Here is a 22,958-nt window from a genome sequence, read left to right as displayed (position 1 = left end):
GACGTACTGCAACTAAATCAATTCATTTTAAAATTGCCTATTCGCTTTAAGCTTTTCCAATTCCTTCCCTGTAACGAGCTAAATTACAATTTCCCCAAATATGCAAACTACTCCTCTCAAAGTTACTCATTCATTCACTCCTTCCTTCTCCCCTCTTCCTTCAATCACATCCTTTTCCTTTAACTAGGGAGTCTCACTAAACCTTCCCCGTCTCCCCCCCCCTCTGTAATCTGGAAATGAGCTTCCAATTCAGCTCCTTTCCCTCCTCCTCAGTCAACACTTTCTTTGAACACTGAGGAGATTGTCTGGAGTTCACCCTCTCGGACTTCCCAGTGGAAAGATGACAGTTGTATTGCCAAAGGAAAAGAGTCCAATTTGTATCATCTTCTACAGAACTGGAGGAATTATTAGGAGTCTAATCTGAACGTATTGTAGCAACTATGCCTTAAATGTTTCATACTTAGCTGCATTTTATCTCCCGGTATATAATCCGAACGATAACATTCCATTGCGGTCAAAATTATGATTTAACTGTTTATTTGCAAGCCTTAAGCACACTTGCGTTTTGTCCTAGGCTAGCCGAGATTCAAGTTCCATCAACAAACGTCAGCCCTGCGGCGAGCAGACAACCTTGTTTGGACTGCATGGTGCACGTGGGCCGCAACAGAATGACAGAACATCAGTGGGAGATCTTTAAGGCAAACAAAGTCCCCGTGAGGACCTCGCATCACTACGTCTTCCATTTCTATAATGTCATCTGACGCTAAATTAGAGACCAAATGAAAAAGACTACTTTAGAAGACCTAGACGAACAAAGGTAGGTCAGGATTTAGAGATAAACTTGTACTCGATAAATCTAATATCCCGACAACATAAAAATAGGCATTCCATAAATTAATTAGCCGTTTATAAGGTCGTTTCAATCTATCAATTTACCATTGATTCATAACAAATGATAGGCCCTTGTAGAGAAAAGATTTTGTTCCAATGGAAAATGAGTCACCGGTATTGTACTGGCAGTGGCAATTAAAAATCGACAGGATATGGCATTTACGAGGGGAGACATGCACGCAGGCACAGGGCGGAAGGTAGCCTAACATTTAGAGTGTTAGGCCAGTAACCGAAAGGTTGCTTAGTCCAAATCCTTGAGCCGACAAGGTTAAAAATCTGTCGATGTGCCCTTGAGCAAGGGCACTACTATGGTTGACCCTGTAAAAAAACACCACATTTCACTGCATTAATTGCTCCAGGGTCGCCGTTGAGAATGGCAGAACCTGGCCGCGACCCCACTATCCCAGGGTGCCCCAGGGAGAGTTGGGATATGCAAATACATATAATTTCCAGTTCACATGCGTATTCACTTGTACATGTGTGAAATAGGACAAATATAGGCAACAAACAAATGAAGACACAAACGCACAGAGACACAGACTCTGGCGTAGAAATCATTGCCTGCAGGTTGGTCATTTTAGTCTCTCAAATAGGAGCAAAGCTTGTTAACAAAGCTGGAGCCCACATCAGATTACCACTACCGGTGACTATTGACCTAGTAAAGATATTGAGAGAGACAGAGCGCGCGAGAAAGCGAGAGAGGGGGGGGAAGAGACAAAACGAGAAGGGAGAGAAAAAGCCAGAGAGCGAGGAGACCTCGACAGAATGCCAGACGAGAGACACGGCGAGGAGGGGGAAGGGAGGGTGAGAAAGAGGGGATGATTACAGAGGAAAGAGGGGCCACTAAAGGTAATCAGACACGACAAGGATGAAGAAGAGGGCACACTGTCCCTAGCTCACCCATGGAGAGAGAGAGAGCGAGAGCGAGAGAGGGCAGTTCTCTCATAGGAATGCTATGATGAACGCTTTATCAAGGAGTGAGTGGTGACTACAGTGTTCTTCAAACTTGCTCGCCGATAGCCTACTACTGTATGTGTGATGGGTTTTGTGGTGATACTGCACTGTAAATGGTTTTATGACCATGCAAAGCAAATGAAGCTGAAGTCATTCAGTTTCTAATGGGTAATAAAAAAGGTTTTCTAGTCAATCATCACTAGCTATGTTTCCATTAACTTGTGCAGTGATTCTGTCGACGTTTAGACAGTTCGCATAGAAAATAGATGCGACAATTTCCTGCTACGGCGCTTTTCCATTTAACTATCTTCTGTCGAGCAAAACAGCTGGACGTAATGTCACAAACAAACCATTCGTGAAAACCTACAGTGTCTAATAAAGATGTAGTGGTTGAAGTGTTTCCATTACCCATTTTAGACAAATGACGCATGAATAAATTGGCGATAACCTGTATGTTCTCCCTCCTATCGGTTTCATGTCACAGGTAGCACGCGAAAGCCAGCATGGACAGAATGCAATAATTATCAAATATTTGCCATATTCTAATAATTGTCATGTGCCAACGCATCGCCACATCCGTGCCATGGTTAAACTCCTGTAGATCTGAAATCATTGGATGGTGAAACTTTCCAGACAACCAGAAAAGCAAGACAGGCATTCTTGAAAGTCAGACAATCTTTACCCTGCAAAGAAATATGCATTTTTATAGTTGAAAACAAAATATTTTGCAAGCATTAGGCATTTAGAATAAAAAATGTGGAGAGGAGCTTTATAGTTACGCGGTGACATCATGTGCCCTGCGTACCTTCAAAATTATTCGGCAATCATTTATTCGGAAAAAAAAACCTTGCCGCGATAAAGAACGTTTGACAAAATCCACCCGTCGAACTGATAAAAATTGTCAATATCTGCCGTTTCCATTACACATCGCTATGCTTTTTTTTGCGACATTGCTTTTGTCGAATAAAGATGGGCGGATAGAAGCCTGTCTATTGAAGACTGATAACAGGGGGGGAGGAGCCATTTAAACGTCACACAAAAAGCAGGAAGCTAATACACGACAACCTGATTCGCACATTTGAGCTAATGGCAGGTGCACAAAAGCACTGTAATATAGTGTAGGATGGGCTATTGTCCAAGGTTTACAAGAGGCAAAATGTTCAGAATCTCCACGTCCATGGTATAGGCTGCAACAAGGAAGTTAAAAGGTTCCTACAGCTCACTTGGTTGCATGGTGCTTGCAATAACTCTAGTTACAGGTTTGAGTCCCACATATAGTTAATACATATTTTCATTATAAGAGGCTTATACGCTTTAGATAAAACCATATTTAATTATAGAAATTACCTGCATATTAATTGGGGAAATATCCCCACCCAGTAGGCTGCAAATATGCCCATACAAAGTACCTCGTACCAAAGTACCTCGTACCAAAGTACCTCATACCAAAGTACCTCATACCAAAGTGATACATCCTTCTCCCGAGGTGACATGGTAAAAATCTGTCATTCTGTCCCTGACCAAGGCAGTTAACCCACTGTTCCACGGGCGCCGATGAGGTGGATGTCAATTAAGGCAGCCCGCCACACCTCTCTGATCCAGAGGTGTTGGGCTAAATGCGGAAGACATTTCAGTTGAATGCATTCAGTTGTACAACTGACTAGGTATCCCCCTTTCCATGTTGAGGGCATTATATCACATAACCACCAAAAGCATCCCCCTCTGATTAGGCCAGGGGAGTAAATGGAAGGTGCCACAACAAGCAGAGGAATGCTGAGAAGGAGTGGGCCGTTCCACTGCGGACTTCTCATAGGGACATACTACTGTGTTGTAAAGTGGATGAATGAGATTAGGGCTGTCTCCGTTGGGATCACCACATATTAAAACATTGGGACTGATTTGAATGGCAAATCTGCCCCACACCTAAAGCCTTCAGACACACACGGAGTAGAAACAGATCCACACACACACACACAGGATCATAGACTGCAAACACACTGCAAAAAGAGTAACAGGCAAGAGCGATCAGTGAAGAACACACACACTTAGGACAGGGGTTAGCCTAATAATGACATACCATCTCCAGTTTGTTCAGGGGTCAAATTGAATGCGTTTGTTCTGACTGTGCGTATGACCTAACAGTGTGACCGGTGACGGCATGGTAGCCGTGATATCTGTGATCTACTGTCCTATAATGACTGGATCAGCTGAGAGTCACGAGCTGGAGGATTAAGAGTGAGATTCTTCCCGGGACCTCCAGTCACAGGCCATGGGCCAGCAGGTTCTCACAACTCAACACACAGTCACATAGAATGGTAAATAGCAATACTGGACTCAGATATTCACAGGCTGACCCATTGGAATCATACTGCCTCCCATGCAATCCTCACCTAATCCATAGCCTGGTGCCAGATCTCAGTTTGTGCCAGCATTTCAAATCAATGGGATCAAGACCTACTCAACATGCACAGTCTAGATGCACTTAGTCTCGTGTGATGGAATATAACCCCCTCTCCTTGGAGAACAATATCCGCTAGTTAGCAGTCGATTCCTCCAGGATGGAGACGGATGGATAGCATGTCAGGAGGACCGTGTGATGAGGAGGGGGGGGGGGGGGGGGGGGGGCCTCTCCTCGGGATCAGAAACAGAGGGAGGAGTAGAGGAAGATAGATAATGAAAGACATGTAGAGAGAGGGTTTTGGTGAGAGGGCTGTGGCATCGTCATAGCTGCTCTGCAGCACCTCATCTGGCTCCTATCCAAGTCCGAGGGAGAAAGGTAATGAAAAGGGAGGAATACGGGGAGAAACTGGGAGCCCGTAGTGAGATCAGCTTTCTCTTAGCTGCTTTGCAGTACCTGCACCTCTGCAGTGAAAAGTAAAAACAGGAGAGCGAACATAAAGTATTAAGGCCTGCAAAGTGTATTATCATTCACCTATAGCTTATACAGCACATTGTTACAGTAATGTAATATATATTATATATGAGAGAGAGAGAGAGAGAGAGATCTAGGGTCGGGGAGGTGAACACCAGTTCTGTTTCTGTGCGTGTTGCTAGGGACAGACGGGCAGAGCGGCTCTCTTCTGCATCCATCTGAAATCAATGCTCTCCAGGCCACAGTCCCCACATAGTGCTTTCACCACAGGACTCCATGATTCATTCATTAACAGTGTCTCCCCTCCACCCTCGTTCCATCCTTCCCCCTCTCGCTCTCCACCTCTCTTTGCTGCGATGCGCTTAACCCCCCACCCCATCGACCTTCATCTTGACCCCCTCTATTTGATAACGTACACATCCCCCCAGTCTCTCACTCACACACAGCTGGCATATAGAGGAGTGCTGCTGCAGTGTGTGGGACAGGAGCGATCCAGATGGCACAGTAGAGCCCCTCTTTCTGCTTCTCTGGCCTGCTACAGCCTCATTATCGATTTTACTCAAGGCACTGCTCCAAGGGCTCTTCAGGGAGCAGAAACACCCTATATAAAGCACACACACATGCAGAAACATGAGCCTAGTTAGTACCCTAGATGTATATTGTTGAATACCCTCTTCCCTAAAACACACACAAAGAGCATTGATTATGTTTCCAAAAACCAGCTGCAGAGGAGTTATGCAATGAGCCCCAGGGATGAAAAGCCTAGAGAGACTTCTGAGAACAGGGAGTTTGTTCCAGCCACACTCAGAGGAGAGAGATGAGAAGGAGAGAGGGAGGAGGTATAACTGATATGTGAGGACGACTAAGAAAATGCACTTAAAAAGAGCCAGAGAGATAGAACGATAGAGGGAGGAATGAGGGGTTGTGTTCACGCATGCCGCATTCTACCGTGTGAGCAGAGGCAAAAAAAAAAAGCAACCAGGGATTCGGGGAGGGAAACGAGGCCAGGTGGAAGAATCCAGCTGTAACAATCCAACCTCTCCATCCAAATCGTTCATTCGTCTGCCTCAGTTCCCCCTCTTGTTCTCTCTCCAGCACACATTGTCAGTCCCAAACCAGGGGAGGTTATAGTTTCAATAACCAAAACCCACTTAGGAACTATTCAGGACTTTCCACACTTACAGTATATAAACAAAAGTATGTGGACACCCCTTCAAATTAGTGGATTCGGACATTTCAGCCACACCCATTGCTGACAGGTGTATAAAAATAAAATACAAAAAATATATATATATTTTTTAACCGAGCATGGCTGTATGCAATCTCCAAAGACAAACATTGGCAGTAGAATGGCCTTACTGAAGAGCTCAGTGACATTCAATGTGGCACCGGCATAGGATGACACCGTTCCAACAAGTTAGCCCTGCTACAGCTGACCCGGTCAACTGTAAGTGCTGTTATTGTGAAGTGGCAACGCTCAGCCGCAAAGTGGTAGAATGGGGCCGGTTGCAACACTCACTACAGAGTTCCAAACTGCCTCTGGAAGAAACGTCAGCACAATAACTGTTCGTCAGGAGCTTCATGAAATGGGTTTCCATGGCCGAGCAGCCGCACACAAACCTAAGATCATCATGCGCAATGCCAAGCATCGGCTGTAGTGTTATAAAGCTCACCTCCATCCTACTCTGGAGCAGTGGAAACGCGTTCTCTGAGGTGAATCACGCTTGGTGTATCACGCTTTCACCATCTGGCAGTCCGACGGACGAATCTTGGTTTGTTGGATGTCAGGAAAGCGCTACCTGCCCGAATGCATAGTGCCAACTGTAAAGTTTGGTGGAGGATGAATAATGGTCTGGAGCTGTTTTTCATGGTTTAGGCTAGGCCCGTTAGTTCTAGTGAAGGGAAATCTTAACGCTACAGCATGCATTGACATTATAGACGATTCTGTGCTTCCAACTTTGTGGAAGGCCCTTTCCTGTTTCAGAATGAAACACAAAGCGAGGTCCATACAGAAATGGTTTGACGAGATCGGTGTGGAAGAACTTGACTGGCCTGCATAGAACCCTGATCTTAACCCCATCGAACATCTTTGGGATGAATTGGAACGCCGACTGCGAGCCAGGCCTAATTGCCATACATCAGTACACGACCTCACTAATGCTCGTGGCTGAATGAAAGCAAGTCCCTGCAGCAATGTTCCAACATATGGTGGAAAGCCTTCCTAGAAGAGTGGAGACTGTTATAGCAGCAAAGGGGGACTAACTCCATATTAATACCCATGATTTTGGAATGAGATGTTCGATGAGCAGTTGTCCACATATTTTTGGTAATGTAGTGTAACTCCAGTCAGTTACAGATCAGATGTCATGCTGCAACCTCTTTTCCCCAGACTATTTCCCCAATTCAACCCTAATTCAAGTCCAGCCAGCTGAACTGACTGAGTGGCACCAGTTTTCACAGGCCGCGATAATATTCATAGCACTGTGTAGATAGAGGTTAACGAAGCAGTGGAAAGACACAGGGTACTGTACATGTCTGCGTGTGGCGAATTGGAGACAGGAAGTACAGGCCTCGAACGACCTGTCTCTTCCTGTATGCCATAAAAATCGGGGACACCAGCGTCAGCACAACTCCAGAGGGGAAATACGAACGTTTCCTGATATTCTTCTGTAAGTTTCCGCTCGTTGTCTCCATTAGAATACGCACAGTGAGCGTGGGGCCTGGAAATGTGCAAGTAAAAACCTGCATGAAGCCTGTGTGCTTAGCCTCTGAGTCTAAGAGTCGCATTCTGCGAAGTGTGAGTGTCTAAAACTGTGAATGTACTGTATGTGTGTGAGACCACAGTGTGTGTCGGTGTCTGACAGTGCCAGTGTGTGTGTCAGTGTATGTGCGTGACTGCAGAGCAGAATAATATGAGCACTGAGGAATGAAAAGGCCACAGGGAGGGAGCTCTTACCATCCATCCCACTCTTCCTGTCCTGCTTAGGGGGTAAACAAGCAACAGAGCCCAGCTAGTAGCTGTGGAAACAACAGACAAAGTCGCAGGACAGAGCTGGCGCGAGTTGGCGGTCACATTACATGGGCAAAAACAAGCCTGGATGGATGGAAAGCGCTCAGGTCAGGGAGGTTGTGGATCTGTCTTGTTGAACTGCACATATACAGGCAGTCTGGAATGTTCTATTTAGGCTACGCAATGTGGAGGAGAAACTAGAAGTGGTGGAGCAAGAGGCCTACAGTCAGGTCGTGAACTTCAACTAAATATGACTTTCTCTGGTTTCTTTGTAAGCCTCTCAGCCGAGCTTTCCTCGGCTCGTTTTTCCCCAAATTAAAAAATAAATAAATAAATGTAAAATAAAAAATTTAATAAATAAATACATTGGGAAACAAGTTTATAATTTTTTTCTATCTGTCAGTCTTATACCCCTGAAACTGGTGTCCGTCTTGGGACTGAGTGACATGTGTGTGTCCATTTTATGAGTCACGTCCCTGCGTCTTAGCGTCACTCTTACTGGATATCCTGTCAATTGTTATTGAGAACCCGTCAACTCCCTGAACACACACACACAGAGAGATGCCTTCCTTTGAGACAACACAAAGGAAGGCATCCTGAATCATTTAACCAGTATCATATAGCCTCCAAATTAGTCAAGCAATGCTGTCAGCACCCGACAGTTCGCATTTCTCACTCTTTTCTTCATGGAACTGCCACAAGTGACACACACGCGGTAGGAAAGGGGCCATCGGGTCAAGTTCATTGCATAAAGCACGACTTCAGTCAGACCACCAGATGGGAATCTTAGCCACAAACCAATATGACCTCTGTGAGCGTGTTTCTATTGTGTAAACTACCGTTGGAAGGTACAGAAAGGACAAGCTGTGACATTGTATCTTAGTGTTGACCGAACACAGAGTCAAGCGTCTATGGTTCTGGGTAGACTGAGGGCCTTGCCCACCACGCCAATGACTATTTCTAGGGGAAACACCGGTAGTAGTTTCTAGTGTTGGGGAGTAGCTAACTACAGTTGAAGTCGGTGGTTTACATACACCTTAGCCAAATACATTTAAACTTAGCTTTTCACAATTCCTGACATTTAATCCTAGTAGAAATTCCCTGTTTTAGGGAATTCCCAGTGGGTCAGAAGTTTACATACACTCAATTAGTATTTGGTAGCATTGCTTTTAAATTGTTTAACTTGGGTGAAACGTTTCGGGTAGCCTTCCACAAGCTTCCCACAGTAAGTTGGGTGAATTTTGGCCCATTCCTCCTGACAGAGCTGGTGTAACTGAGTCAGGTTTGTAGGCCTCCTTGCTCGCACACGCTTTTTCAGTTCTGCCCACAAATGTTCTATGGGATTGAGGTCAGGGCTTTGTGATGGCCACTCCAATACCTTGACTTTGTTGTCCTTAAGCCATTTTGTCACAACTATGGAAGTGTGCTTGGGGTCATTGTCCATTTGGAAGACATATTTGCGACCAAGATTTAACTTCCTGACTGATGTCTTGAGATGTTGCTTCAATATATCCACATACTTTTCCTACCTCATGATGCCATCTATTTTGTGAAGTGCACCAGTCCCTCCTGCAGCAAAGCACCCCCACAACTTGATGCTGCCACCCCCATGCTCAACGGTTGGGATGGTGTTCTTTGGCTTGCAAGCCACCCCCTTTTTCCTCTGTCATTATGGCGAAACAGTTCTATTTTTGTTTCATCAGACCAGAGGACATTTCTCCAAAAAGTACAATCTTTGTCCCCATGTGCAGTTGCAAACCGTAGTCTGGCTTTTTTATGGTGGTTTTAGAGCAGTGGCTTCTTCCTTGCTGAGCGGCCTTTCAGGTTATGTCGATATAGGACTCGTTTTACTGTGGATATAGATACTTTTGTACCTGTTTCCTCCAGCATCTTCACAAGGTCCTTTGCTGTTGTTCTGGGATTTATTTGCACTTCTCGCATGAAAGTTCGTTCATCTCTAGGAGACAGAACGCGTCTCCTTCCTGAGCTGTATGACGGTTGCGTGGTCCCATGGTGTTTATACTTGCGTACTGTGGTTTGTACAGATGAACGTGGTACCTTCAGGCATTTGGAAATTGCTCCCAAGGATGAACCAGACTTGTGGAGGTCTACAAAAGGTCTTGGCTGATTTCTGTTGATTTTCCCATGATGTCAAGCAAAGAGGCACTGAGTTTGATGGTAGGCCTTGAAATACATCCAGGGGTACACCTCCAATCAACTCAAATGTTGTCAATTAGCCTATCAGAAGCTTCTAAAGCCATGACATAATTTTCTGGAATATTCCAAGCTGTTTAAAGGTACAGTCAATTTAGTGTATGTAAACTTCTGACCCGCTGGAATTGTGATACAGTGAATTATAAGTGAAATAATCTGTCTGTAAACAATTGTTGGAAAAATTACTTGTGTCATGTATAAAGTAGATGTCCTAACCGACTTGCCAAAACTATAGTTTGTTAACAAGAAATTTGTGGAGTGGTTGAAAAACACATTTTAATGACTCCAACTTAAGTGTATGTAAACTTCTGACTTCAACTGTACATGTAGTTCAACTAGTAATTTAACTATACTGAACAAAAATATAAAATGCAACATGAAACAATTTCAAAGATTTTACAGAGTTCATATAAAGGAAATCAGTTAATGGAAATAAATTAATGACTGGGAACACAGATATGAATCTGTTGGTCACAGATACCTTAAAAAAAAAGCGCTGTGGATCAGAAAACCAGTCAGTGTCTGGTATGACCACCATTTTCCTCATGCAGCGCGACACATCTCCTCTGCATAGAGTTGATCAGGCTGTTGATTGTGGCCTGTGGAATGTTGTCCCACTTCTGTTCAATGGCTGTGCGAAGTTGCTGGATACTGACAGGAACTGGAAGACGCTGTCGTACACGTCGATCCAGAGCATACCAAACATGCTCAACTGAAAAGTATGCAGGCCTGGGACATTTTCAGCTTCCAGGAATTGTGTACAGATCCTTGCGACATGGGCAGTGCATTATCATGCTAAAACCTGAGGTGATGGCGGCGGATGAATGGGACGACATTGGGCCTCAGGACCTCGTCACGGTATCTTTGTGCATTCTAATTGCCATCGATAAAATGCAACTGTGTTCGTTGTCTATAGCTTATGCCTGCCCATACCATAACCCCACCACGGAGCACTCTGTTCACAACGTTGACGTCAGCAAACCATTCGCCCACACAACTCCATCAACGTGGTCTGCGGTTGTGAGGCCGGTTGGACGTACTGCTAGAGAAATTAACATTAAATTCTCTGGCAACAGCTCTGGTGGACATTCCTGCAGTCAGCATGCCAATTGCAAGCTCCCTCAAAACTTGAGACATCTGTGGCATTGTGTTGTGTAACAAAACTACACATTTTAGAGTGGCCTTCTATAGTCCCCAGTACAAGGTGCACCTGTGTAATGATCACACTGTTTAATCAGCTTCTTGATATGCCATACCTGGCAGAGGGATGGATTATCTTGGCAAAGGAGAAATGCTCACTAACAGGGATGTAAACAAATTTGAGCACAACATTTGAGATAAATAAGTTCTTTGTGTATATGAACATTTCTGGGATCTTCTATTTCAGCTCATGAAACATGGGACCAACACTTTACATGACGCGTTTATATTTTTGTTCAGTTTACATGTTGTGGTAGTGGAACTAAATTCAAATCAAGGTAGTGTTTTCAGTAGTTCCTTACTTTGCCATGTAGCTAACAACTGGAATTACACACTATTTTTTCTTTGCAAAAATTAAATATCGGTTAAGTAAGTAATCATTTAGATCTGCCTAATTCTCACTTGAAACATTGTTTTTGAGTTTAATAGGCTAAATTACACATTCTGATAACACGTGACCCTTAAGTGATCGGTCTTGCAATTTGTAGTCGATAAAATTTCAGATTTACCTATGATAATTTTTCAGGAAGTAGTTAACTTTTCTAAGTAACTTTAGTCAAGTAAACTATATTGTTCTTAAGGGTAGCTTTAGAATAGCTTAACTTCTTCCAGTGTGAAGTAATTGGTAGCTTGGTAAACTATTTTTTCAGAGTAGCTTCCCCAACACTGGTAGTTTCCTTTATTGGAAGTAACAAGGAAGTTTAACTATGCATCAGTGTGACACAACCATTCCAAGTTTGGTTACAACAGGGGAGGTGATATTCATAATACTCTGAGTAAAAGAGAATGTTTTGGGATTGTCACCCTCCAGACATTATTTCCTAAAGGACTTAATGATGAAATGCCTATGTATGTTATGTTGTGAATTTGAACATGAATTATGTGCCTATTGAAGATTACTCTGATGTTTGTCGTACGATGTACCCAATGATTCATGAAAAGTTGCTATGTCCTCATTGTGGTTTTACAGACGTATTTAATCCGTCTTTTTTATACACTTCTGTAATATTTATGAAATGCATATTGTTATATTTGGTAGCACTTATTTGTTTTTCCTTTGCTTCCAACCCGTTTCGATGTGTGGAACGGATGTGGGTGGGGCTAGGTCTACATAAGGGTGCTAATTTAAAAAAAAATCACAAAAGCTCTGACGAAGGCCGTGAGGCCGATAGGTAAGCTTATTAAATATCAGTGATACTATCAAGAGCAGTGTGCGGTTTCCTTTTTCCTTCATCCTGTTACTATGTAGGCTAAAACAAGTTTAACATAGTAGCCACAGTTCAGTTCATTGGCTGTGAGATGTTGACCGTGTCAAAAAAGAACATTCCGTGTCAGTTAGAGTTGAAACGGTATCTAATCTCTAATTCACCGTTACAATTATCAACACGAACATGATGTTGCCCAGCCCCACTGATTATAACAACGTTGCCAAGTACTTATTTATTGAGGCAATGAACAAAACCAAGCAGCTGATATACACTGGTATATTAGATGTATTCTTGACATAAAACCAGCTATTACTAAGTACTGCCACCATACAAACTTGCCATCGGTGGCAATGAACGTGCAACATGTTGAAAGGCCACTCAAAATGGTTGTGTGTGTGTGTGTGTGTGTGTGTGTGGAAAAGCTTTCTGCTGCCTGCACATGTTCAGCTATGTGGTTTTGTGATTCATTGTCAATACCCATGTCTATACACCTTTCACTCTGTTACAAGAATAATTTAGGTCCTACCCTCCCCACAATACCTCTACGCTCCGTTGCCATAGCATAACTGCAACAAACTATTATTTAAAATACATCTCTTTCCCGCTGTTTATGCCTCCGCGGTTATTTCCCAAGTGTTGTTTGACTACCTGAAGTTTCTTAGGAGGATGAAAGAACTACTAATTACTTATGCACTCCCTACCACACACACACACACTACCCCAACCCCAAAGAGAGTAGTGTTTCATTACAATAATCAATCATTTAAAAGGACTCGCTTTTCATCAAGACCCAAGCATCACAGATGGGCTCCCGAGTGGCACAGCGGTCACTACAGACCCTGGTTCGATTCCAGACTGTATCACAACCGGCCATGATTAGGAGTCCCATAGTGCTGCACACAATTTTTTGGGGGGGGCAAACAAATTCTTATTTACAATGACGGCCTACCCTGGCCAAACCAATTGTGCGCTGCCCTATGAGACTCCCCGACCATGGTCGATTGTGATACAGCCAAGGATTGGCCCAGCCTCGTCCGGTTTAGAGTTTCGCCTGGGTTGGCCTTCATTGTAAATACGAATTTGTTCTTAACTGACTTGCCTTGTTAAATATATATATATATATATATATATTTTTAAAGATGTGACCCACGTCAATTGTCATCACCCCCCTCTCTCTCACCCTTCCCTCCCCGCTTCCATCACGGTCAATTTCAGTAGAGGCATTCAATTTTAAAGCGCCCCTGTCATCGGGATGATAAAACAGCACGTCTCAATGCTGGTGGTAACATGGTGGAATAGGTCCAAAAACTGGGTTGGTTTCAGGCTATGTAGCGTTTCAGTTATTAAAACTAAGAACCATGTTTTAAAATGTGCAACCAAAAGGGAGAAATTGTGTTATTAACTATTATGCAATATGTTCGTGTCTTGGGAACACAAACTCAACGCACAACAGTGCATGTAATTTGGGGAAATTCCTTGACGTTAGCTGGCATGGGACTTAATAAAACTGCTTCCTTTGGTGTCTGGAAGCCACAATTTAATATCAAGATCAGACTTGAAAACACACGCAGTTGGTTTCACTCAATGAAACACAGATGGGACACAAAGTAGCATAGCGAGTGTAGCCTATTTATCCAACATGTAAACAATGAAACAATCGAGATTATGACATTGTCCCGCTGTCTCGCCGTAGATCAACTCAGGCCAGGGCCAACTCCTTTCTTCTCATTCCTTACCTTTGTATCTCTCCAGAACATCTTCGTACGCCTGGGCGAATTCCTTCTCCTGGGAATAGCTGGTCGGCTGTAAACCCGGGATGAAGCCGGCCATGGTGCCTCTGTTACCGGTGGCCAGCAGCCGAATGGCCCGCTACCGCATTAATCCAGGACGGTGGATCCGGGTCCTCTGCTTGTCAAATCCGTTTTGCGTTGAAAGCCACGGTGGATGTGCTCCTCTCCCTTGTTTGCCTGTGAAAGTGGCGATTCGCGAGGCTAATTGGTTGAAGGAAAAAGTGAAGCCGCTCACTTGACAAGTCGAGTCATTCGTAGTTTGAATAAAATATGTGGACCAAATAAGCAACAGAAAGCTCAAACCTTCTATCCAATAGAAAATGAAGGTCTATGAACGTTTTAGCCTACCATTATTTCATTGAATATATCGACCCATTATTGTCCAATGTGTTCGTCAAGCCACAATTCCAGGCGCATCGCTCCAGACTTTACGACCCGGCGAATGTGTTTTATGTGTGTGCGTGAGCGCCACTGAAGCGTGTCTGCGTAAAGACAAGGAGGTTCGTAGTGGGATGGCTCCTTCTGAAATCAAAAACAAGGCTCCACTGAAATAGTATCCGGACACCGGTTCTTATATCCCCTTTAATCGGTGTCTTCTTGGTTCGATTAAACCGCTTTAGCTCCTCTACATGCTTCTTACCAGCTCAATGGCCGCTTCTATTGAAGACACGGCTTGTGGGCTGCGACTTTCCGCCTGCCTCTCTCTCTCCCTCTCTCTCTCTCTCTCTCTCCCTCTCCCTCCCTCTTTCTCTCTCTCTCTCTCCCTCCCTCTCTCATCTCGCGCTCAGGTTTCTCTATTCTTCCTGCAGTGGCTGTCATCCATCCCTCTCTACCAGCCACGCCAGAAACCTCCAGCAGAAGAAATGTGTCGCTGTAGGTCAATATATGGCTGCTGTGGCACAAGTGCGTAAAGTAGGGTTGGAGCGCCCCTCTGTGGTATCCCGACTGGTGTTACGGCACCACCTCCTTTTACAAAAAGATGGCGTGTCCAGTAATCTGCTTTGAAGATAGGTGCTTTTGTTTTGGACTGAACCAATGCTGAGCCTGCCATCTAACGGAAATTGAATGTAAAACCAGTTAAGAACCCGAAAAGTTCCACTGCTCCAACAACAATCCACACGCATAACAGTTTAACAGAATGTGCTGTATTTCATGGAGCCTAAAATCAAGATGGTAATTTTGCACACTCCTATCCAGAAAAATATGTGCATACATAAGGGGGCTGAACAGCTACCACAGCACATTATGTGTCAGAGTGCCACACAAGGACACACAGGTGAAGCCAATCAATAAATATTTTTTTTACAGACACAAAAACATCAATAGTGTGGGTTCACAGCTCCAATCCAGATGTGTTGGTCATTACTGAGACGTGGTTAAGGAAGAGTGTTCTGAATACACCAAGGATCACCTTCAGTGGTCGGTTGTCTCCACCAAGTCTGTCCCCAAACAATTTGATTTGCTGGTTTTAAAGCATTAAACTTTCAAATAGCTCTTTGTTGACTGTTGCTGGGTGTTATCATCCTCCATCAGCACCATGGCCTGTACCCTGCCTGCCCTAAGCTCTCTCCTGGTCCCTTACACTAAGTCTGAATTTGTCCTGCTAGGTGACCTAAACTGGGACATGCTTAAACCACCTGACCAAGTCCTAACACAATGGGACTCCCTAAATCTTTCTCAGATTATTACCAATCCCACAAGGTAGGACTCCAAACACCCAGAAAAGTCTACTCTCCTCAAAGTTATGCTCATAAATAATCCTGATAGGTATCAATCTGGGTTTTTCTGTAATGACCTTAGTGATCACTGTTTTACAGCCTGTGTTCGTAATGGCTGCTCAGTGAAACGACCTGTCCTGATTTGGCATAGACGCTTGCTAAAAAAACTTTAATGAGCAAGCCTTCCTTCATGACCTGGCCTCTGTAAAATGGTATAGAATCAGCTTGATCCCCTCTGTCGAAGACGCTTGGACCTTCTTTTTAGATATTTTCAGTGGTATTGTTAACAAACATGCCCCCATAAAGAAAATTTGAATTAAAAACAGGTTCAGCCCCTGGTTACTCCACCTCAATAATTGCATTTAGCGAAATGCTCGGCACACACATACTTAGGCTGACTGGCTCTCGTTCAGGCAAATGAGAAATAAGTGCACTCAGGCTATCCAGAAGGCTAAAGTTTGTTACTTTAAAGAGCAGTTCTTTCTCTGTGGGTCCAACCCCAAGAAGTTCTGGAAAACGGTTAAAGACCTGGAGAATAAACCCTCCTCACAGCTGCCCATGTCCCTTAATGTCGATGATGTGGTTGTTACTGACAAGAAGCACATGGCTGAGCACTTCATTAAGTCAGGATTTCTATTTGACTCAGCCATGCCTCCTTGCCCATCCAACATTTCCTAATCTCCCACCCCTTCTAATGTGACTATCCCCGATGCTTCTCCCTCTTTTTCCCCTGCCCCGCTACAAAGTTTCTCCCTGCAGGCAGTCACTGAGTCCAAGGTGCTAAAGGAGCTCCTGAAACTTGAACCCCAAAAACCATCTGGGTCAGATGGTTTAGACCCTTTCTTCTTTAAGGTTGCTGCCCCTATCACCGCCAAGCCTATCTCTGACCTTTTTAACCTGTCTCTCCTTTCTGGGGAGGCTCCCATTGCTTGGAAGGCAGCCACGGTTCATCCTTTATTTAAAGGTGGAGATCAAGCTGATCCTAACTGTTACAGGCCTATTTCAATTTTGCCCTGTTTATCAAAAGTCTTGATGTCTATAGTATTCTCTCTGGTATGCAATCTGGTTTCCGCTCAGGTTATGGATGTGTCACTGCAACCTTAAAGGTTCTCAATGATGTCACCATTGCTCTTGATTCTAAGCAATGTTGTCCTGCTATTATAATTGACTTGGCCAAAGCTTTTGATACGGTAGACCATTCCATTCTTGTGGGCCGGCTAAGGAGTATTGGTATCTCTCAGGGGTCTTTGGTCTGGTTTGCTAACTACCTCTCTCAAAAAGTGCAGTGTATAAACTCAGAAAATCTGCTGTCTCAGCCACTGCCTGTCACCAAGGGAGTACCCCAAGGCTTGATCCTAGGTCCCACACTCTTCTTAATTTACATCAACAACATAGCTCAGGCAGCAGGAAGCTCTCTCATCCATTTATATGCAGATGATAGTCTTATACTCAGCTGGCCCCTTCCCAAATGGTGTGTTAAATGCTCTACAACAAAGCTTTCTTAGTGTCCAACAAGCTTTCTCTACCCTTTACCTTGTTCTGAACACATCCTAAACAAAGGTCATGTGGTTGGGTAAGAAGAATGCCCCTCTCCCCCCAGGTGTGATTACTACCTCTGAGGGTTTAGAGCTTGAGGTAGCCACCTCATACAAGTACTTGGGAGTAAGGCTAGACGGTACACTGTCCTTCTCTCAGCACATATCACAGCTGCAGGTTAAAGTTAAATCTAGACTTGGTTTCTGGAACGAGCTGCAACAAACACTCAAACTGGACAGTTTTATCTCACTCTCTTCATTCAAAGACTCAATCATGGACACTCTTACTGACAGTTGTGGCTGCTTCGCGTGATCTATTGTTGTCTCTACCTTCTTGCCCTTTGTGCTGTTGTCTGTGCCCAATAATGTTTGTACCATGTTTTGTGTTGCTACCATGTTGTGGTCCTACCATGTAGTTGTCATGTTGTGTTGCTGCCTTGCTATGTTGTTGTCTTAGGTCTCTTATGTAGTGTTGTATTGTCTCTCTTGTCGTGATGTGTGTGTTGTCCTATATTTATATATATATTTATTTGTAATCCCAGCCCCCGTCCCCGCAGGAGGCCTTTTGGTAGGCCATCACTGTAAATAAGAATGTGTCCTTAACGGACTTGCCTAGTTAAATAAATGTTAAATAAAAATAACAAAATAGATTAGGGCTGACCCTCAATTAGTCTATTGTTTTTGGTCAATAGGCTGTTGGTACACTGATATTTTTCTAGTCGAGCAGTAACAAATATACATATATACAGCACCAGTGAAATGTTTTGGACACACCTACTCATTCCAGGGGTTTTCTTTACTTTTACTATTTTCTACATTGTAGAATAATAGTGAAGACATCAAAACTATGTACTAACCAAAAAAGTGTTAAACAAATCAAAACTTATTTTATAATTGAGAATCTTCAAAGCGCCCACCTTCTGCCTTGATGACAGCTTTGCACACTCTTGGCAATCTCTCAACCAGCTTCATGAGGTAGTCACCTGGATTGCATTTCAATTAACAGGTGTGCCTTGTTAAAAGTTAAATAGTGAAATTAATGCGTTTGAGCCAATCAGTTGTGTTGTGACCAGATAGGGGTAGTATAGTTAAATAAAGGTTAAATAAAAAAATGAACTGAGCATTTGTTGGCTGCTTTTCCTTCACTCTGCGGTCCGACTCATCCCAATCCATCTCAATTTGGTTTAGGTCCAGTGATTGTGGAGGCCAGGTCATCTGATGCAGCACTCCATCACTTTCCTTCTTGGTAAAATAGCCCTTACACAGCCTGGAGGTGTGTTGGGTCATTGTCCTGTTGAAAAACAAATGATAGTCCCACTAAGCCCAAACCAGATGGGATGGTGTATCGCTGCAGAATGCTGTGGTAGCCATGCTGGTTAAGTGTGCCTTGAATTTCAAATAAATCACAGACAGTGTCACCAGCAAAGCACCCCAACACCATAATACCTCCTCCTCCATACTTTACGGTGGGAAATACACATGCAGAGATCATCCGTTCACCCACACCGCGTCTCTCACAAAGACACGGTGGTTGGAACCAAAAATCTCCAATTTGGACTCCAGACCAAAGGACATATTTCCACGGGTCTAATGTCCATTGCTCGTGTTTCTTGGCCCAAGCAAGTCTCTTCTTATTATTGGTGTCCTTTAGTAGTGGTTTCTTTGCAGCAATTCGAACATGAAGGCCTGATTCACGCAGTCTCCTCTGAACAGTTGATGTTGAGATTAGGGATGCACAATATATCGGTGAGCATATCGGAATCGGCTGATATTAGCTACAAATGTCAACATCAGCATCGGCCCGATGTCTAGTTTAACGCTGATGTGCAAAAACGATGTCAAAGCTGACGTGCATACCTATATAACATAGGTAGATGATGTAATGACACCACAAAAAATACATCGCTACACAGAACAAAAGCAGAAAGATACTAAGCACACACTTCCAACAACTAAACAAGTTCAAGTCCAGCAGTCATTTCAAAGAGTAAGAAAGTTTCAGTGAGACAACTCAAAGGTGAAATCCATTAACGTCAAGATAATGGAATTCATTGCCCTTGACAATCAACCGTTCTCTGTTGTGGATGATGTTGGCTTGTCGCCAACTGGTCGAGCACCTCGAGCCAGTCGTGATCCTAACTGACCTAAAACAGGGAATTTCTACTAGGATTAAATGTCAGGAATTGTGAAAAACTGAGTTTAAATGTATTTGGCTAAGGTGTATGTAAACTTCCGACTTCAACTGTAGGTACAAGGACGGCTACTTCGATGCAGACAAGAAACAGGGTTTACGTGAAATGTTACAGACTTATCTGGACAAGATGGAAATGGACACAATGACAGTGTGCACAGAGGAAGAGAGGCCACGGACAGATAGAGCAGAAACTGCTTAACATGTATGATGAAATCCTGGTTGAGAATGAACAACGAAACAGCACAGCAAGTAAGTGAAAGAAATAGGTTTTGATTATGTTTCACTGGAAATGGGGACATACGTAAATGCCAACAAAATAACTTTTTGGTCAGTGTGTGTGTGTTTCAACTATTTAACTGTACTAGAATGCTTAAAAGGCCGCAAAAACAAAATTGGGGCAAGGAAAATATCGGCCCAAAATTTCATATTGGTGCATCCCTAGTTGAGATGTATCTGTTACTTGAACTAGGTGAAGCATTTATTTGGGCTTCAATTTCTGAGGCTGGTAACTCTAATGAACATCCTCTGCAGCAGAGGTAACTTTGGGTCTTCCATTCCTGTGGCGGTCCTCATGAGAGCCAGTTTCATCATAGCGCTTGATGGGATTTGCGACTGCACTTGAAGAAACTTTCAAAATTCTTGACATTTTCTGTATTGACTGACCTTCATGTCTTAAAATAATGATGGACTGTCGTTTCTCTTTGCTTATTTGAGCTGTTCTTGCCATAATATGGACTTGGTCTTTTACCAAATCTTCTGTATACCCCCCTACCTTGTCACAACACAACTGATTGGCTCAAGGAGTTAAGGAGGAAAGATATTTACACAAATTAAGAAGGCACACCTGTTAATTGAAATGCATTATTATCATGAAGCTGGTTGAGAGAATGTCAAGAGTGTGCAAAGCTGTCATCAAGGCAAAGGGTGGCTACTTCGAAGAATCTCAAAAATAAAATATATTTTGATTTGTTTAACACTTTTTTTGTTTACTACATGATTCCATATGTGTTATTTCATAGTTTTGATGTCTTCACTATTATTCTACAATGTAGAGAATAGTAAAAAATAAAATAAAACCCTGGAATGAGTAGGTGTTCTAAAACTTTTGACCGGTAGTGTATATACATATATTTGCACCCATCTCAGTGAACTAATCCATTGCAGAGGCCTAGACTCAAAGCCAATTGATGCTTGATCCAAAAATGTGGTCAGTGGCTCAGGGTGTGACGCAATTGCGGAGCCTCCAGAAGCATGCAGAGTACCGCATCACCGCGCACCTCCCAAATGTCTCTGTCTAGCTCCGTATTGACATGATTGGTTGACAGTAGGTGGGGGCGGTACAACCTGTATGAACATAAACTCACTTCCTTGACGGCTTCTATCACAGCAGCTTTGCACTGCTCCGCAAAGCCCTAGAAGTATCAATGCCCTGACTTCTGCAGAGGCCATACCACCTGAAATTATGTCGGGTTGACCATGCAGCACCCAGACGCACAATGCACTTCTCTCTCCAGAATGCACTCTCTCCCGCCAATTTGTTGCCATTCATTGTTTCATAACTTCCTTGTGTGAATTATTTCTGTTTGTTTGTTGTTGTATATCAATTGCCCATTACATATATCACCAGTAGTCCATTTACCATTTATTCCTATAATTTCTAATCTACAATTTTTGTTTGGTTACGGTCCTTTCTGTTCATGCAACCAATATATTATTATTCCAGTCTTTTACCATTCTCATTGTCGGAGTAGACCCATTGTTCGCAGAGAGCAAAACCTGTGCAACCTATGGTTTATTTCATTCCATTTACGAGTTTTGTCAATTCAATTTAGTCATTGTCTTTTGTTTGGAGCGCTCCTGTAAATAGCCTGCGAGCAAATACAGGCATATAAAATGCGCCCATTAGGGTATCTGATGGTATTTCTGATTGGCTTGACGCACCACCACTAATGAGCTGTGGAGCTTCTCAAAGTAATGTTTTCTTCACTTCAAACGAAGTCGTGTTTTTACATCCATTGAGAATGACAGTAGTTTGTTCATCAACGTATCTCAAAAATCTTTCCAGCTCTCTCTCTTTCGATAACCAGTCAGTGTGAAAGGGAAATAACGTCATACTCTGATCTAGTGGAAACGTCATAAAATAGGCCTACTTCTTATCAGTGCTCGACTTGGACTGAAATAGGTTCCGGTACTCATTTTGGGTGCTGGTACTGGTGTTATATTTAGGTGCAGGAGCTCCACATTACTTTTGAGCTAATATTCTATAAGAGGAACCGGAGCTCAAGCAGTAGAACATTTGAGGTACCGGTACTCAGCTCCGGTGCGCTCCTGCCCAAGTCAAGCACTGCTACTTATTCCTTGAGCAAACAGCCTACAGCTGCACTCTACAAATTAGGGGTTCAACAAGGGTTCTTCTCGGATCCTCAAAGTTCTTCACAAAATCTTAAGGTTGTTGGCACTGAAAATTGCCCCCAAAAGGTTTTTCCAAGAACCCCATAGGAGGTGGGGTTCATCGAGGAACCTCCTTAGTTGGTGGGGGTTCTTGCAGGAACCTAAATGCCCAACTGAAACGTTTGAATTTGTATTTGAAAGGACAGCAGGTGCAGAAACTTAACTGAAAAATGTAAAGATCTCCTCAATTTAAGGTAAGGTTTGTCCCATATATGATCTACATTTATATTGTTTTATGATGATACCATCTATCTTTTCATATTTGTGCAAATCTTTCTCAAACAGAAAAAGGACACAATTCAATGGATATTAATCAACAAAGAGGTAAGACTATGTAGGCTATAAGAACATGTTGAAGGATAGCTGTATTGGGTGCAGATGACTGAACTGCTCACTTTTGTGTATGTGTCTGCAGGAAAACAGACGAGGAGGCATACAAAGGTATGTCAATTGGTATTGGTATGTTATACAGATCACATGTACCAGCTTCCTCCCTTACCTCTTCAATGAAAATCCCATAGGCCTCTACATTATGGACAAGGTATGTGTATGCAAACCCTTATCAAAACAGTTTTTTCATTCACATTTACCACAAAAACCAAGGTATGAATACTGTCGTGTGCATGTTTTGTTAATTATCTGTATAATTACTCTTTTTTGGATTCATAGACTTCACCCTCCCTACACCTCTGATGAATTTAACAGGAAACATGTTCGATCGCCATGCACTGCAAAATCATTCTGGATATGGATACGGAGAACATTAACACACAAAAATTGATACGGCGAACATTTGCCACTAAAATCACAATAAACACTGACAACTAAAATATTGTGTTATTGTTATGCGTATTATTACTACTAATAATAATAATACGAGAAGGGGGTGGTTAAAAAATTAACCCCAAAAGGTTCTTCAAA

General features: G+C 43.1%; 1 protein-coding gene across 6 annotated transcripts in view; it reads right to left on the bottom strand.

Annotated features, from left to right (window-relative positions):
- The window catches only part of LOC139559012 (microtubule-actin cross-linking factor 1-like), a 259,756-nt gene that overhangs the window by 222,725 nt on the left and 14,073 nt on the right, over nucleotides 1–22,958 (bottom strand). The window contains exon 1 of one of the 6 annotated variants that reach the window (XM_071374620.1): nucleotides 14,086–14,842. The exons of the other annotated variants lie outside the window; for them this stretch is intronic. Coding sequence (XP_071230721.1) covers nucleotides 14,086–14,179 — 94 coding nt within the window. The 5' untranslated portion in view covers nucleotides 14,180–14,842. Of the gene's footprint in view, nucleotides 1–14,085; nucleotides 14,843–22,958 lie in introns of those variants that run through there. 6 annotated transcript variants of the gene reach the window in all.

The sequence above is a fragment of the Salvelinus alpinus genome, chromosome 29 (assembly GCF_045679555.1).
Source record: "Salvelinus alpinus chromosome 29, SLU_Salpinus.1, whole genome shotgun sequence".
Classification (NCBI taxonomy): domain Eukaryota; kingdom Metazoa; phylum Chordata; class Actinopteri; order Salmoniformes; family Salmonidae; genus Salvelinus; species Salvelinus alpinus.
This window is presented reverse-complemented; position numbering and strand designations above follow the sequence as displayed.